We start from the raw sequence: 18,643 nt of genomic DNA on the forward strand, positions 1-18,643 counted from the left end.
GCATAAAATTGTATCACCTGAGGATGAACTTCTGTGAGAGTAAAATGAAATAGAAATACAAGTTCAAGGGGAAAAGGAGGTAATGTAAAATTTCTTTTTTTTTCCATTTATTTTTATTAGTTGGAGGCTAATTACTTTACAATATTGTAGTGGTTTTTGCCATACATTGACATGAATCAGCCACGGGTAAAATTTCTTATAATTGACAAAATGATTTTATTTTTTTTTACATATAAAAGTGTATGATGATGGGCATCAAATTGCTATTGTATTTAAATTCCGCTGAATGGCGTTCAAAACTGTGATGTAACCCTTTTAAACTGTCCATTTCCTTTGCAGTTTGTATGCCTCTTATGTAATTTTCTTGTCTAGCGACCCTGGCTAAAACCTTCAGCCTGTGACTGAATACCAGTGGTGAGAGTAGACATCCTTTTCTTGTTCCTGATCTTAGGGAGAAAGCTTTCAGTCTTTCATCATTAAATATGCTGATAGCTGTGGGTTTTTTCCTCAGCCTTTATCAGGTTGAGGAAGACCTATTTCTAGCTTGTTGAGTGTGTTGCACAGGGATACTTTTAAAGTTATTTTAGTGAGGGAAGAGTCAAAGTGCTTTTGTGTTTGGGGCTGTGCTGGGTCTTCGATGCTGTGCACGGGCGCACTCTAGTTGTGGCGAGCAGAGGCTCCTCTCCTGTTGCGGTGCCAGGGCTCCTCATCCCAGGGGCTTCTCTCCGTCGTGGAGCATGGGCTCTAGGGCTCGCGGGGTCAGTAGCTGTGGCACGAGCTTAGTTTCTCTGAGGTATATGGAATCTTCCTGGACCAGGGATCGAACCCGAGTCCCCTGCATTTGTAGGTGGATTCTCTACCACTGAGTCACCAGGGAAGTCCAAGGGAGTAAAATGTTGGCAAGCTCAAGTTCAAGTTCCTCAGAAGCTCCAAGCTCCCTGCTATACCCCCCAGCACCAAACACGGTGCCTGCATAAAGAAAGGGCCCGGCCAGCGTTTGTGGAGCAAACTACCTCCCACCTTCCCCCCACTTTATACTCCAGCGACGCTCAGCTGTTTATGGTTGCCCCACATACCACGTGGGGCTTCATCCCTCCCTTCTGTTCCCAGCTGACATCTATTCGATGCTCTCCAATGCTGCACAGGGTCATCTCATTCAGGAGATGTCTCTCTTCTTACCCCCCTCAAATCCTGAACTGAGAGGGCCTCTTTGGTTGTGCTCCTGTGGTACTTCATGCATCTACTTATATTTATAATATGGTGTGTGGTGAAGAGTAGGAATTTGTTTTTTTGTTTGTTTGTTTGTTTCTAAGAGTAGGAATTTGAAAGCCTGGCTGCTCCGATTCAAAACTCTGCCTCTTACTATGGAGTGTGTGTGACTTTGGTTGTACCTCAGCTTCCTCATCTGTCAAACACAGATGATAATAATAGTATTGACCGCATAGAGTTGTTTGAGGGATGAGGGACAACAGTGTCCAGGAAACAATCATTACTGTATAAGGATTAGCAGATATCTGTATATGTATAAACGGCTCACTTGGCTGTACCCCTGAAACTAACACAACATTGTCAGTCAACTATATCCCCCCTGAAAATTTTTTTTTTAAGAATTAACTATTAAGTCCTACTGGGCAAGGTCTATGTTTTCTTCTTCTCTGCTTCTTGAAGCTCTTAGTCTCATGCCTGGGCTGCAGCAGGTACTCGATAAATGCTTGTCCTGAGGGTGGGCCTAGTGGGAAGGATTTGAAAGAAGGAAAAGAAAAACAGATGAGATATTGCATAGCAGGTAGAAATCAGAACTCAAATGTCTAAACCATGTTGCCCATTTTTATGTGTTTCCTAAACTGTCTTTATTTTGGCCCCGAGATTGCCAAACTTTAGAAATTAAACCTGCAGTCAGAGCCTCCAAAAGGGCAGAGACCTCAAAGAACATACACAGGTCATAGGAGCTGTTCTGTGCCTGCCTGCCAGTGAAGGTTAACAAATGTATGTGGCAGATTTTAGTCAAAACTCGCTTCCTTTATATCCTGGGAGTGAGGATGTGGGGCAGACAAATCCTCATCGCTCAGACTTGTCTGGTAGATCATTACCAAGTATAAAGAACTTAGAGTTGGACCCGATCAGCTTAGGTCAGTTTGTAACATCCTACTGCCTCCCCAGAGCACCTCCAGGGAGCAGAGAAGGGGCTCCACCTGCCTCCAGAACCGCCAGTCTCTGCAACCTCCTCATTGCTAGAGGACCCAAACCCCCAACCTTCATGCTGTGACCAGAGGAGGCCATCTAAGAGGAGGCGAGTTTCCCAGCCCACCAAGTCAAGGTTTTTATCCTTATATCTCCTCTACCTACTCCCCTCTTCAGTCCAGCACAATTTCCTTGTGAAGTTTAAGATGTTGTTGTTGTTGCACCACACAGCCTTAGTTACCCAAGCAGGGATCAAACCTCTGTTGCTTGCCCTTGCAGCGCCGTCTTAACCACTGGACTGCCAGGGAAGTTTCAAAAGTGAAAGCTGCTTAGTCCTGTCCAACTCTTTGCAACCCCAACGGCTATACAGTCCATGGAATTCTCCAGGCAGAATATTTGAGTGGGTAGCCTTTCCCTTCTCCAGGGGATCTTCCCAACCCAGGGATTAAGCCCAGGTCTCCTGCATTGGGGGCAGATTCTTTACCAGCTGAGCCACCAGGGAAGCTTTTATAGAACAAAGCCAGAAAAGGGTTTATATCTCCAAGCAACTTCAGTTCTCAAGCCACTCCAGGGACAAGGGAGCCCAAGAGGCTGACTTACTCGCTTGGAAACTGCGGTCTGCTTTGGGTGGAGCCTGCTGACTGCCCAGACAGGCTGTGCTGGATATTGTTTGCCCCTCCAGACTCACCCTCCACCCTCTCCACCCTGCTCTGTGCCCTGGGAGGCTGGCTTGCCTGGACTGTTTCACCCAGGCACCCCTGTCTTCTAACTTCCAGGTGGGTTTTGTGAATGGGAGGCACAAGCCAGAGAGGATGATTAGAGAAAGAAGCTGGGTTATTAATTTCCCTGCTGGTGACAGCTGGGGCTTCCCCGGTGGTCCCAGTGTAAAAGAATCTGCCTGTCAATGCAGGAGACATAAGAGACACATGTTCAATCCCTGGGTTGGGAAGATCCCTTCGAGGAGGGCATGGCAACCTACTCCAGTATTTTTCCCTGGAGAACCCATGGACAGAGGAGCCTGGTGGGCTACAATCCATAGGGTCACACAGTCAGACACGACTTAGAACACACACACAAGTGATGGTTACATCCGTTTATCAAAGGGCACAGCTGTATTCAGGCAGTGCTTTCTTACTACAGCTCTGCTATGGGTTGAATTGTACCCCCTCCCCGAAGACTTATTGGTATCCTATCCCCCAGGACCTCAGAGGGTGACCTTTTGGAGATAGGGTCTTTCAAGAGGTAATCAAGTTAAAATGAGCTCTTGAGAATGGGTCCTAATCCAATATGGCTGATGCCCTTATGAAAAGGGGAAATCTGGACATAAATCAAGATACACAAAAAGACATGATCTGAAGAGACATGGACCAGGAAGTTACCCACAAGCAAGGGAAAGAGGACAAATCCTTCCCTCATAATTTTCTGAAGTAACCAACCTTGCTGACACCTTGATTTCAGACTTCTAGCCTCCAGAGTTGTGAGACAATACATATCTGTTGTTGAAGCCACCTGGTCTGTGATACCTTTTTTATGGCCTCATGGCATGTGGGATCTTAGTTCCCCTACTAGAGATGGAACCTGTGCCCCCTGCATAGGAAGGGCAGAGTCTTAACCACTGGACCACCAGGGAAGTCCCTATGGTACTTTGTTAAGGTAACCCTAGCAAACTAATACAAGCTCTCATTGGGTTCTGGTAACACCTCCACCCCTCGTTTCTTCAGGCCTAGGGTGGTAAACACTCCCACTGGTGCTAGGCCCCAGATGCCTCATCATCCCTACCTAGCTGGTTTCCCTGAAGCCCCTCAATCCCTTTATTCAATTCTCTCCAATTATTCTGTTGACTGTGCCAAGTTTCCTGATACTCAAGCCTACAATGTAATTATATTTTCCCAATATACTTCACAAAACTATCACAAAGGCAAGAGAAAGTTCTGTTGGGGTTCTCCAATCATGCAGATGTCTACTGGGAATCTTATTCAAATAAAGCATCTGTTTTATTCTCACTTTCTTCTTCTCTTGTCTATTTCATCTCCCAGGACACAGGGAAAGCCATAAGGGGAAGTGATACTTTGGATTTAATTCAGATAAAACTTTGAGAGTTTGTGGTAATCAAGCCAGGGAATGTTGGGTATGATGAAATAAGTATGCTACGCTTAGGTGCTCATATTTCAAAATTCTAAAGAAGCATTAGGGAAGATTCGGGACGGTCTTAAAAAATAAATTAGCTCATAAGGAATGGGATCTTTGCAGAAATTAAATTCTCACACTGCCCATAAGCAACAAAACCACAACGATTTATGTTCTCTGAATAATTCTACTTTTAAAAGAACTTGCAGAAAAACAGTTGTGGGAGAGGGGTATGCATGTAATTGAGAATAAATAGCAAAAGACCACCACTTTTTTTTCTATTTATTTTTATTAGTTGGAGGCTAATTACTTTATAATATTGTAGTGGTTTCTGCCATACATTGACATGAATCAGCCATGGATTTACATGTATTCCCCATCCCGATCCCCCCCTCCCACCTCCCTCTCCACCCGATCCCTCTGGGTCTTCCCAGTGCACCAGCCCTGAGCACTTGTCTCGTGCATTCAACCTGGGCTGACGATCTCTTTCACCCTTGATAGTATACTTGTTTCAATGCTATTCTCTCAGAACATCCCACCCTCGCCTTCTCCCACAGAGTCCAAAAGTCTGTTCTGTACATCTGTGTCTCTTTTTCTGTTTTGCATATAGGGTTATTGTTACCATCTTTCTAAATTCCATATATATGTGTTAGTATACTGTATTGGTCTTTATCTTTCTGGCTTACTTCACTCTGTATAATGGGCTCCAGTTTCATCCATCTCATTAGAACTGATTCAAATGAATTCTTTTTAATGGCTAAGTAATACTCCATGGTATATATGTACCACAGCTTTCTTATCCATTCGTCTGCTGATGGACATCTAGGTTGCTTCCATGTCCTGGCTATTATAAACAGTGCTGCGATAAACATTGGGGTGCACGTGTCTCTTTCAGATCTGGTTTCCTCGGTGTGTATGCCCAGAAGTGGGATTGCTGGGTCATATGGCAGTTCTATTTCCAGTTTTTTAAGGAATCTCCACACTGTTCTCCATAGCGGCTGTACTAGTTTGCATTCCCACCAACAGTGTAAGAGGGTTCCCTTTTCTCCACACCCTCTCCAGCATTTATTGCTTGTAGACTTTTGGATAGCAGCCATTCTGACTGGCGTGTAATGGTACCTCGTCGTGGTTTTGATTCGTATTTCTCTGATAATGAGTGATGTTGAGCATCTTTTCATGTGTTTGTTAGCCATCTGTATGTCTTCTTTGGAGAAATATCTGTTTAGTTCTTTGGCCCAGTTTTTGATTGGGTCATTTATTTTTCTGGAATTGAGCTGCAGGAGTTCTTGTATATTTTTTAGATTAATCCTTTGTCTGTCGCTTCTTTTGCTATTATTTTCTCCCAATCTGAGGGCTGTCTTTCCACCTTGCTTATAGTTTCCTTCGTTGTGCAAAAGCTTTTAAGTTTAATTAGGTCCCATTTTGTTTATTTTTGCTTTTATTTCCAATATTCTAGGAGGTGGGTCATAGAGGATCCTGTTGTGATTTATGTTGGAGAGTGTTTTGCCTATGTTCTCCTCTAGGAGTTTTATAATTTCTGGTCTTACATTTAGATCTTTAATCCATTTTGAGTTTATTTTTGTGTATGGTGTTAGAAAGTGTTCTAGTTTCATTCTTTTACAAGTGGTTGACCAGTTTTCCCAGCACCACTTGTTAAAGAGGTTGTCTTTTTTCCATTGTATATTCTTGCCTCCTTTGTCGAAGATAAGGTATCCATAGGTTCTTGGATTTATCTCTGGGCTTTCTATTCTGTTCCATTGATCTATATTTCTGTCTTTGTGCCCGTACCATACTGAAAAGACCACCACTTTTAAGAATAACTTCTGTTAGGGTAAAATCCAAAATAGATTAAGCCTTGTGAAATGGGGGGGGGGGGGGGTAGGATTTTTAAGGTTACATTTAAAGGAGGAAGCATAAAAAAAGGTATAAGCTTTAGAATAGGGAAAAAACCAAGCAAGCTAGCTTATGTGAACAATTATAGAAACTGTAGAAAAAGTGTGAAGAACTGAAGCATGCTGGGAGAATGGGGAAAACAGAAGAAAGAAAAAGAAAAAATAGTCAATCCTGGGAACTCAGTCCAATAAGCTTGACATTGACTCTGGAAAAATTCTCAAATGAGTTATTTAACAGAGGACTGGTAAGCTCTTAAGAGAGAGAAGCACAGGGTCAGAATAGGTGTGACTGATTCATGCCAAGTTACACATTCCTTTTTGATGGATCCGCACTAACCTATTTGGGTTTTAGCATAGCTCTCTGATTGTCCCTCTCAGTGTTTTCTCTCCTTCATCCAGACCTTTCTCAGAAACTGCACATCATTTTTTTTTTTTTTTTTGCCACACCCTGTGGCTTGTGAGATTTTTAGTTTTCTGACCTGGGATCAAACCTGGGACCTTAGCAATGAGAGTTTGGAGTCTTATCCACTGGACAACCAGGGAATTCCCACATCATTTATTCTTTGATTAGACAAATATTTGAGCACCTAATAAGTGTCAGACACCCTAATAAGTGCTTGTTAGTGAGGATACATCAAGGAAAAACCAAGCAGCACTCCAACTCCCATAGAGTTTACTTTCTGTGGGAAGTAATTTCCCCATTCTGGGACTTTTCCTGAGCCACCAGCACTCGCCTGTCTTTTCTAAATCCTGAGCAGGCAGAATCCTCAGACTCCAGGGTTTCACTGTCTGCCCCAAATCTCCTTTTGTTTTCAAGGATAGAACTCAAAGGAAACTGGGTTGTAGTTTTCCTTGGACAACAGGTGCTGTCCTCTTTTGCAATCTGCCTAGAAATGCTATCATTCAGGTTCCCTGCAACAGATATTAATTATCTAAATTTCAAATTTGGCAAACCTACGTTTCCAGCCTCACGTTCTACTTCATCTCTTTAGTCATTACCAGCCTCAGTCCCCACCTGTAGGTGTCCAAGCCTATCTTTTTGCTCAATTGATTTTCTCATTCAGGAATGTGTGACATCTCCTCCACCTCTGGAAATCCTACACATTTCCCAAGACCCAGCACAAAAGCTGTCTCCTCCCTGGCTGGACTTAATGACCTACTTTGCTCAATAAAATCCTGCCCAAGGCCCCCATGCTTGACCTGTGCAGCACTATTGTACTTTCATCTTCCCTTCTCAGTTAATTAATTACTTCTCGGTCTTCCCCACTAAGGTCTAACTTCTAGAAGAGCGAGGATCTGCAGGCTTCCACCTGTCCTGCTGTAGTACTTTACAAAGGGGTTGGCAAACTAAGGCCCGAACCAAGAATGGTTGAAATCATGGGAAAAGATCAACAGAAAAACTGTATTTCATGATACCGGAAAATTACATGACATTCAAGTTTCAGGGACCATAAAGAAGGCTTGTTTTGAGCACTGAGAAGCTTTTGAGCTCTAGTGGCAGAGCTGAGTAGTTAACAGATCTTATGATCCCCAAGTCTTTGTTTACTACATGGCCCTTAACAGAAAAATTTTCCTAACCCAGCTATACAACAAGTATTTGATGAATGATCACTGTGTCAGGACACCAAGGTTCTGAGTACATATCCCCTCCGAGTTAGCTTATTTGTGTAGTGGAAGTAATAACTATCTTGCCTTTAAGCTGTCATGAACATCAAATGAGAAAATGCACTTAGAAAGTAAAAAACTATTCTATAAAGACAACTGCGTGTATCTGTACTGAAAAGTTGATAAAGTGGTAAAATAAGAAAACACTAAGTTTTATTCTCCCGCTTCCTTCCTTTAACAGTCTTCATTTGACTTTGAAATTGTACGAGACAACTCACTTTTAAAGTCTTTGCTTTTCCAGTAACGATAAAGTCACAGGTTCCTTCCTTCCAGTCCCTGTGATGCTCCTACTCCTTTTTCTTTCTTTCTTTCTCGTAATTTCTCCCTCAGTTTTCCTCACAGAGTTTCTCAACTGGCCCTCACAAGAGCGCAGTGGAGGGACTGGGACACACCTGATTATTTCCTTTTACAGATCAGGAAACCAAGGCAGGTTACAGTCGGCCACGGAGCTCTGACTCAGCACGCAGGGAACCCTCTATGCCACCCTGTTCACCATTCCTCAGGAGGCGACGGCCCGGCGAATACTTAGTACGAGCTTTAGTAGCTCGTACTGCGAGGCTTCCAGGCTCGCTTCTCAAACACCCCGCGCGCGCTCACCCTCGGCGTTCTTCCCCTCCCCTCCTCCCCCGTTCTTCACGCCCTCCCCTTCTCACGAGCAGGTGGTAGGCTCCGCGCTCAGCGCGCAAGCGCGCGCCGTCGTGGGCGGGGCGGGGTGGGCGCCGAGGGGCGGGGCGTGCGCGGGCTGGGTTTGGGGCCGCGGCGGGAGCGGGAGTCACCGCCACTCGAGTGCGCAGGCGCCTGGCGGTTACCGGTCTCGCCATGGAGCGGAAAGGTGAGCGGTGGAGCGGCCTCTCGCCACGAGGGGCAACGGCCGCCGGGGGCGAGGCCCGGATCACCTCCGGGAGCTTCGCCTAACCGCCGCCGTCCGGTCCCGGTCCCCGGGCGTGCGGCACCCCTCCACTGAGGTGGCGCCGCCCCTCACCCCCCGCTTCTGGGCTGCGGGTCCGCGCCCCTCAGCTCGGGCGTCCTTCCGCGCCAGCAGTCATCGCCCCTTGTTCCCCGCCAGGCCGGCCCGCGACTTGGGGCCGCTCCAGGGCCCGGCCCTCGCCCGGAGAGGCCGACCGCTGCTCGCCAGCTCCCTGACCCGGCCCGAGCCCCCTCCGGCGCGCCCCGCCTGCGCGCTGCTTTGCGCCCCGTGGGCCGCCAGCCCCCCGAGCGGCCGCCCAGCAGACGCCGCGGCCCTCGGCCCAGAGCCGCCCCTCAGGCAGGCCCGGCGCCCGGGCCTCGCACCCCTGCTGGGTCTCCACCCTCACCTTGGTCGCCTCCTTTTCTCCCCATTCGCCCTTCATCCATCCCTCTCTCCTGCAGTGCTTGCGCTCCAGGCCCGAAAGAAAAGGACCAAGGCCAAGAAGGACAAAGCCCAGAGGAAGTGAGTCTCGCACCCCAACATCCCGTTCTCTGGGTCTATCCCCGCACTTCCTCTCCTCCGGTTTCACTCCTGGAACGTTCACGGGGTCTGGGGCACCCGGGCGGCCCCGGCCACATGGCCTCGGGGCGGCTGTGGAGGGCTGCGCCCCTGGAACCAGGTGGGAGGGAGCTTCGGTTGCTGAAGGTCTGGTTCTGAGCAGCCTGCTGGAAAAGGGCTATTGGTGGAGGATCGGAGCAGCCCGGGCCATACCTTCCCAACTGCAGGAGGCGGCACCGGCTCCCCGAGTTTGGGCCTCCGCACCGAGCTGTTCGATCATGATCAGTTTGTGAACTCTGTTCTTTTCCATACCTGCTTCGCAGCGTCTTAACTTGCCTCCTACGTGTGCAGGGGAGGCGGCCAGGGAATTCTTGAATGAATTTTCCGTCTTTCGGTCTGCCAGCCTACACGCTCCCTTTTATAGAGGGCAGGAGCTTCCCCCTAGGGTTAGGCAACTTCCTGAGTCTGCAGGCGCCTCGCGTTCCTCGCGGTGTGCAGGCAGCCCCCTGGTCTGCAGCCGGTTTCGGTTGCTGCTTGTTTTGGGCTGAATGCAGAGGCCTTATGGAGTGGGCATCGCAGCAGTGGCGGGGAAGTTGTTTAGCCTACGCCGTTACGGATTTTGGCATGGTTTGTTCAGTGCTACAGGCCCCTTTTTATCAGCAGGATGCATAATCGTGGTTTAGCGCTATTGTGGGAAACACAAAAGTTGGTCAGAGCTTCATAAAAACGCCCAGTAGAGGGCTTCTGCAAGTGAGGCTTAGTCTGAAGAACTTTTATCTTACACTCACGTTTAATTGCAGAGGGCCTTGGGGGGGAAAATGCATTATTTTCTGGACACTTTTCCATTTACTTGGGTCTCCCTGGAGTTGTACACCATCTACGTCTTTCTGATGAAACTCATTTCCGAGGCTTTCCTAGGTTTCCTTTCTGAGTGATAATACAAGATCCGGGTATATGTGCGTGTGTGGACGTATGTGTATTGTTTTTGGCAGCTACCTAATGTATCAGGAGAGCAAATAATGACTTCTATTAATAGAGCTAAAGTAGACGAACTCACAGCTTGCTTCGTTTCAGTCAACTTTTATGAATTTATTTTGTGAAGTGCTTGGTAACCAGTGTATTTAAATGAGTTTATATATGTTTGTGTATTTATTTGATTTGCCTCTTGATTATCCTTATATCAGAGTTTTTACTCGGATAGGTTTAATAGAAGTAACAAGGAGCTAACCTGGTTCTCCTGTGCAGTGGGAATTTAAATGTTTCTGTGTGTGTGTGTGTGTGGTCTCTGTGGTTCTCCTGTATGTGTGTGTGTGTGTGTTATGTTACTATCTGAGGAGCTGATATGAATGTGTTATAAACCAATATGTTTTCTTCTGATGTAAGGAGGTGGTGATTTTATTACTTACTGTATTATTTAGAATTCTTTGTTCTCTTCATAAGGAAATGAACCTTGATATTAGCCTGAATCAGCCTATAATTTTGGAGGTGAATATAGTAAGGGTGATCATATACTTTATTTTTAACCAATATTCATTACTTTGGATTATCTATATAGACCATATGTTTTATTCATAAAGCTGAGTATATGTATTTTGGATTACCTGTTACTCTTCCATTCACCACCATGGGTAACTTAGAGTTACTTGGACAAAAACAAGTGAATACTGCATATAATTAGCAGTTACTGTACAACCTTGATTCTTTGAACCACCCCCATTTACTTGTAGTTTCAGAGGTGCTTTATTTATTTGTTTTAATTAATATTTTGATTTGAGGGGGGATGGGTTTCTCCAGCCTCCTTTTAAGTACCTGAGATGTCTAATTAATTAGCTTGGTTAGAGAACTTTGTCAGAAGTTCAAGCCCCATTTGACTCAGGTAACCTGACTCTATTCCGTGACTTCTGACTGCACTCCTGATTTCCAGTCATTTTGCAAAGGCAGGCTGCTAGTTACCATATTAGTCAGGGAGAAAGTCTGACAAAAAGCATGCCATAGTTTATTCAGTCTTTGGACCTTGGATTCCTTAGGGAAACAGTCTTACATGTTACAATTGGTAGCTCAGTCATAATGAAAACTGATCAGGACTTAAAGTTTAAAAAAAAAGCAAGCATTTAAATGAATAATTTTAGAAATTTTTCATGTAAAACAGTAAATGACATCCTAGTAATTTAGTCCTGGTGTGGTACAGGTGGAAAGGATTTTTAGTCAGTTTATTTTGTGGATCTTAATACTGAAATTGACATAGTTTAGAGAATATGCCCAGGGAGCTGCACCTGTTTGTAGCAGTGTCAAAACTGGAATCCACCATTCCTGTCTTCCAGTTTAGTGCTCTTTAGGATTTGTTTCCTTTCTGTTCTTTTAACTCTGCTGAAATATCTGACTTGGGGAGCTTTAGTTGTCTTACTTGGGGAATTCCTTATCCATTTCACTTTTTCAAACACTGTACTCTCATTTACTGATGTTAACTAGTTGGTGACAGTCTCTATTGTATTTATAGATAAGGAAATTGAGATTCACCAGATTACCCACCTAGAAAATTTGAAGCTAGGATTCTAACCCAAATCTGACACACCCCGAAGTCCTGGTATATCTCCCAGTGACAGTTATTTTGGTGTATCTAAGGACAATTATGGTAGAGGCCAAGTGAACAGAGGCTTCTGAATAAGGGACCTCAGGATGCCTTGATGTTGAGGTACACGTTCATCACCCCCTGAATATGTCTGTTTATAAAGGACAGTGTTCTATCTCCCTTTGAGCATTCAGTTTTCAACGTGTATATCAAAAGCTGTGTGCCTTTATTTGTTTATTATTTTATAATTTAATGTGATTTACATATGCATTTGAAATTGTATGGAATAGAAACATATAGATGTACATATATATTGTTTAGAAATATGTGTGTTTCTATTCCACGGAGTCATATAATTCCAGAATAGATTTCATAACTGATTATTACGTAGCTTAGGAAGTTAGTTTGGACAGTAATTTACACTGTATTTGCAGTTAAAGAACTTTATGGAGTTAGTATAAATTTGGTAGTAAAATTTTTTGAGCTGGAGAAGTGCTTTTACTCATTTTAGCACTCATATATGGTGTCAGAGGGGAGTCTTAATTTTCCAGAAATGTAATTGAAAACTCAGAAGGGACAATACTTTGAAAAAAATTTCAACATTTTTATCCAGTAAAGGGTAGAGTACATAAACTTGAAACCGTTTTTTAAAAAATTAAATGGTATTAGATGTGTTTTATGTTTAACAATGTACCTTGAAAATTGGTTCTGCTCCAGTTCCATATAGTGCAAGATTACCATTTTTTTTTTTTTAAAGGTCTACCTTTTTCACCATCTTAGGAACGGTTCCATATCAAGACTCTAGACAGTAGCTTCATTTAGCATTCCATCAAACGGATGAACCATAATTTATTTTAGTTCCTATTAATAAACATGCATATATTTTTAAAGACAAAAATAGGATTATTAAATATACTTTTCCCTAGTTAACATTACCAGGAACAATTTTTCACAGCTTAAGTATTTCACATTGTTTTAAACATTCCACTATAGGCTATTAATTCACAGCTAAGATGAATAGTCTTTTGGATTACCATTGCTCCCATCAGTGATTATTTCCTTAGGATAAATTCTTAGAAGTGATATTACTAGTGTGTACATTAAAAAATTTTAAGTTCATATTGTCAAAGTTTTCTCCAGAAAAAGTTAACCAGCTCCTATTCATTAAACACTTAGAAGCAGTTTATTTTAATGAGAGGATACAAAGAATAAACAATAGACATCATCAGTAAATTACGTAGCTTGTTAAGTGATAAGGTGGAAAATAGAGGAAGATAAGAGGGATTGAGAAGCCGAGATGGGGGTGCAGTTTTAAATAGGGTGAAGGAAGCCACATTACTAAGGTGACACTTGAAGGAGGACGGCTGCAGGCAGAGTGTTAGGAATAGGAATGTTCTTCCAGCTCCTGCTTAGCCTCCAGGACTGGGCAGTATTGCTTGAAAAAGCTTCGCAAAACTGGTAATCTATGAGATATCTTAATTTCTTTTATTATTAACAAAGTTGACCATTTGGAGGATATTATTGGCCAGCTACTATCTTTTGCCTGTTTTTATGTTGGATGTTGATTCTTTTCTTAATCTTAAGAGCTACTTGATAAGAATATAGCTTTTGTTACGTGGAAGGTTTGTATTTCTCTCAGCTTCATAGCCTTTCAGATTGCATTTATAGTGTGATTTTGACATAAATTGACTTTTTCAAATGTGGCTAATCTATCTTTTTCTTTGCTTTTTGAAATTTTCAAAGGTAATTGTCAACTGTCTGATGTTTAAAAAATAGTGGCATTTTTAATTTTGTGTGATTCCATTAAAATATGTACTTGAAAAATTATATACTACTAAAATTTCACCTTTAGAATTGCTGTTATCAGAAATGTTTTCTTGTCTTCTTTCTCAGTAAGTTTATATATGTTAGTAAATTTTATTTCTGTTAGTATTTCTTCTGTAGCAAGACCCAGAGGCTTTATCGTGTTCCTTTAGATTGCTTGACACCAGCAACTTGTTGACATGCTAAAAGTGACTGTTGCTTAGGAACTCCTTTGTTAAAAATGAAGAAAAGACAGGCTGGTCAACAAAAATTCATTTTTACCATATTTTTTAAACCTGGTAGAAAAACTGTAGCAAACATTTTTTTCCTCCCACCTTATATAGACTTTTGCCCAGTGTTTCCCAGACCCTGTCTACCACCAATGCTAGTTTGGGGACTAAGTTCATTTTTATATTGACTAAAGTATTTTAATGCTTCTCTCACTGTATCTGAAGTAATCCAAGCATATAAAAAAACTCAGATAGCTAGTAGTTTTAATGATTTAGCTGAAGAGATATAGGTATCTAAAATATTTTTATAGTTTTTCTTTGAATTTAAGATGCTATTAGTTTTTAATTCACCATTTTATTAAATACTCCCAGTTAACCTGATAGCACCATTCACTATAAGATGTGTCTTTATTTCAAAGATGTGAATTGGTGGGAAACATTTTCATGTTTGAATTTGTGAAATGCAGTAATTCCGAGGTTGTGCAGAATTGACAGCTTGATTGTCGAGAAAATGGCAAAATCCACCTCAACTTCAACAGTTATCAACTATGGCTGATGTTATTTCATCTTTATCTTCTACTTCCTTCCATCTTATTTTAAAGCAAACCCCAGACATATCATCTGGTAAGTTTGGGACTCTTAATTTTTTTTTCTTTTAGGCCACATCATGTGACATGAGGTATCTTAGTTCCCTGATCAGGGATTGAACGTATACACCCTGCACTGGGACCACGGGACTCTTAACTACTGAACTGCCAGGGAAGTCCTGGACTCTTCCTTTTTAAATACATAACTACAGTACTATTATCACACCTAAAATTTTTTGTCATACACGGGAAAAAGACCCTGATGCTGGGAAAGATTGAGGGCAGGAGGAGAAGGGGACAGCAGAGGATAAGATGGTTGGATGGCATCACCGACTCGCTGGACATGGGTTTGGGTGGACTCCAGGAGTTGGTGATGGACAGGGAGGCCTGGCGTGCTGCGGTTCATGGGGTCGCAAAGAGTCAGACATGACTGAGCGACTGAACTGAACTGGGATCTTTTATTAGGTTGGTGCAAACATAGTGGCCATTTCAGACTGTGGATTTTAAATCATTTTAATTAGGCTCAAACATCTTTATTAATCAAAATAAGAACCACTATAATCAACCTATTTTTGCCAACAAGAATTAAGTTTGTTTATTACCATAGTGTAAAAATCCATGCTTTGGGGTTTGACAAACTCTTAGAAAGCATTTTCTGCCTTCTGGTTGTGAAAGTGTTTTCCCTACAAAAAGTTTTTTAGATGTTTGAAGAAGTGGTAGTCAGTTGTGAAGAGGTCAGGTGAATATGGCAGATGAGGCAAAACTGCGTAGTCCAATTTGTTCAACTTTTGAAGCGATCAGGTGTTGTAGTGGAGAAGCATTGGGCCCTTTCTGTTGATTAGTGCTGGCTGTAGGCATTGCAGTTTTCAGTGCATCTCATCGATTTGTTGAGCATACTTCTCAGATGTAATGGTTTTGCTGGGATTCAGAAAGCTGTAGTGGATCAGATGGGCAGCCGACCACCCAACAGTTACCATGACCTGTGCTTTGGAGCTTCTTCTCGGTCCAGCTACTAAGCTGGTCATTGCCAGTTGTCATATAAAATCCACTTTCAGTCGCACATCATGATCTGATGGAGGAAGGATTCATTGTTGTTGCATAGAGTAAGAGAAGACGACACTTCAGAATAATGATTGTTTTGATTTTCAGTCAGCTCAGCTTACCGAGCTTTTTCATCTTTCCAATTTGCTTGAAATGGCAAACAGTTGTAGAATGATTGGCATAGTTCTTCAGCAACTTCTTGTGTAGTTGTAGGAGGATCAGCCTCAATGATGGCTGTGAGTCAGTCATTGTAAGTTCCGCTGGCTGGCCACTGTACTCCTCATCATGCAGACTCTAACCTTTGCAAAAGCAGCAGCCCCGCACTGTTAGCAGTTTCTGGGCCAAATGCTTTGTTGATGTTTTGAGTTGTCTCTGCTGCTTTACGACCCATTTTGAGCTCAAATAAAATCGCTTCAGGGACTCGCCTGGTGATACAGTGGGTAAGAATACACTTGCCAATGTTGGGAACATGGGTTCAGTCCCTGGTCTAGAAAGATTGCACACACCTTGGAGCAACTAAGTCCATGCATCACAACTACTGAGCCCAGGCTCTAGAGCCCGTGAGCCGCATCGCTAAACCCCTACACCTAGAGCCTGTGCTCCATGACAAGAGAAGCCTGAGCACCGCAACGAAGAGTAGCCTTGGCTCGCTGCAACTGAGAAAAGCCTGTGAGTAGCAGTGAAAACCCAGGGCAACCAAAAATAATAAATAGAAGTATAGAAAGATAAGAAAATTGTTCAGATTTGCTTTTTGTCTAATGTTATTTCCATTATCCAAAATAAATATAAAACAAGTAATGTCATTAACAGCAAGTAATAAATTAGCAAAAAACCCCATAAAGTGAGAAATGCACATTGAAATGATCTATGACATAACCACATTTATTTAAGAATGTATTCCAACATCAAATGGCAAATTTCAACAATGCAAAAACCGCAGTTACTTTTGCACCAACCAATTAGTAGTGGCATGGAAGTCGTGGCATGGGGGATCTAGCTTCCCAACCAGGGATAAAACCTGGGCTCCCTGCATTGGAAGTGTGGAGTCTTAGCCACTGGACCACAAGGGAAGTCCCTGTTTTGTACAGCTTTATGGAGGTATAGTTTATATACCATAAAATTCACCTGTGTAAAGTGTATAGTTCAGTGGTTTTCAGTATGTTCACAGTCTTGCAAGCATCACCACTATCTGGTAAGTTTGAAATAGTTCCATCACCTCAAAAAGAAATGCTGTACCCATTTACAGCCATTCCTCATTACCTCCCATTCTGTTTGACCTCCTGCCATCGGCCACCACTAATTTACTTTATTTCTCCATAGATTTGCCTAGCCTGGACATTGTGTATAAATGCAATCATACTTTTTTGTGCGTCTTTTGTGACTGACTTCTTTCACCTAGCATGTTTTTAATGTTCATGCATTTTGTAGCGTGTATAGTTATTTCTATCGATTGTCCTGTTTTTGGTCAATTGGAGTCCCTTCATGATGGCTGCTGAGTAGTTTTGACTCAACCTGAGGCATTTTTGGTAGTTTTTGGTGTCTGGTGTGACAGTTTGTCCAGACTTGTACATTTTCTGCCCCAAACTAGGAAGTAGCCCTTTCTCTAAAAATACTCTTTTAGTGAGAAATGACATTTAGAAATCACAATCTGGGCACTTATTTCTACTAAATTTAGTGATTGTTTCTAGGACTTGTCTGTGGTTAGGAAATAAGTTGTATTTTTTCTCTTTTAAAAAAATAATGAGTTTATGTTATACTTAAAAATCAAATTGAATGACCCAGGGGTTTTCCTTAGATCTTACATCTCTATCTCCTTTCTCCCACATTGAAAACCCCAGTTCTCAACAGCAGCAACATGATTATTCATTTTCTTTTCCCATAGCATGAATACAAAATAGTCTGAGAATGATAATGTCAATACTACCACCAAGTAATGTGATTATTGAAGAAAGCTAATGATTTCTTCAGATTGTTGTTCTTAGGGCATACTATTGGGGTAGAGAGTCAAATTCCTGAGTTTTAAAGTTACGTGAGCTAGTTCCTTGCTGTGTGATTATGTTACCACCTGGCACACAGATTCATTTATTTAATTTTTGCTTCATTTTACATCATCTTTGGCTTTTTAAAAACCTTCTTGTAGAGTTTGGGTCATTTTGTGTTCTTAGTTTAGAATGAATATTGTATGTACAGTAATTTGTGATTGTGTTGATTTACTTTTAGAATATGGCTTCTGAAGCATATGATTAATAAGCCCAAAGGGAATGGTGATTATTAGAAAATGGAGTGGGCTTTCTCATTTGTTCTGTGAGAAGATGAGTCATGTTACCAGGTCTTTTGATTTTTTGAGAGACCCTGGAAATGTTTGTTTTAATGTGACTTTTAATTTTTTAAAAACTACTATAAAAGTCAGAGGCAGGATTTTACAGTCTGCAGTTTGTTCAGATCAGTCCTGTCCGATTCTTTGCAACCCCATGAACCGCAGCACACCAGGCCTCCCTGTCCATCACCAACTCCCGGAGTCCACCCAAACCCATGTCCATCAAGTCGGTGATGCCATCCAGCCATCTCATCCTCTGTTGTCCCCTTCTCCTGCCTTCAATCATTCCTAGCATCAGGGTCTTTTCAAATGAGTCAGCTCTTTGCATGAGGTGGCCAAAGTATTGGAGTTTCAGCTTCAACATCAGTCCTTCCAGTGAACACCCAGGACTTCTCCTTAAGGATGGACTGGTTGGATCTCCTTTCAGTCCAAGGGACTCTCAAGAGTCTTCTCCAACACCACAGTTCAAAAGCATCAGTTTTTCGGCACTTGGCTTTCTTTAGAGTCCAACTCTCACATCCATACATGATCACTGGAAAAACCATAGCCTTAACTAGACGGACCTTTTTTGACAAAATAATGTCTCTGCTATTTCATATGCTGTCTAGGTTGGTCATAACTTTCCTTCTAAGGGGTAAGCGTCTTTTAAAATTTCATGGCTGTGATCACCATCTGCAGTGATTTTGGAGCCCAGAAAAATAGTCAACCACTGTTTCCCCATCTATTTGCCATGAAGATGGGACCAGATACCATGATCTTAGTTTTC

General features: G+C 42.6%; 1 protein-coding gene and 1 long non-coding RNA gene across 2 annotated transcripts in view; one reads left to right on the forward strand and one right to left on the reverse strand.

Moving 5' to 3' along the window:
* Nucleotides 1–192: 192 nt before the first annotated feature.
* Nucleotides 193–9,992, reverse strand: LOC139031453 (uncharacterized). Its single transcript, XR_011483945.1, has 2 exons — nucleotides 9,643–9,992; nucleotides 193–1,729 (listed from the first exon to the last, which is right to left on the reverse strand). It is a non-coding gene; the product is annotated as an uncharacterized lncRNA (long non-coding RNA).
* SRPK1 (SRSF protein kinase 1) overlaps nucleotides 8,670–18,643 on the forward strand; it is a 67,994-nt gene continuing 58,020 nt past the window's right edge. The window contains 3 exon segments of the mRNA XM_020886448.2: nucleotides 8,670–8,717; nucleotides 8,719–8,742; nucleotides 8,744–9,294. Coding sequence (XP_020742107.1) covers nucleotides 8,685–8,717; nucleotides 8,719–8,742; nucleotides 8,744–9,294 — 608 coding nt within the window. The 5' untranslated portion in view covers nucleotides 8,670–8,684.

Source organism: Odocoileus virginianus, chromosome 27 (genome assembly GCF_023699985.2).
Source record: "Odocoileus virginianus isolate 20LAN1187 ecotype Illinois chromosome 27, Ovbor_1.2, whole genome shotgun sequence".
NCBI lineage: Eukaryota > Metazoa > Chordata > Mammalia > Artiodactyla > Cervidae > Odocoileus > Odocoileus virginianus.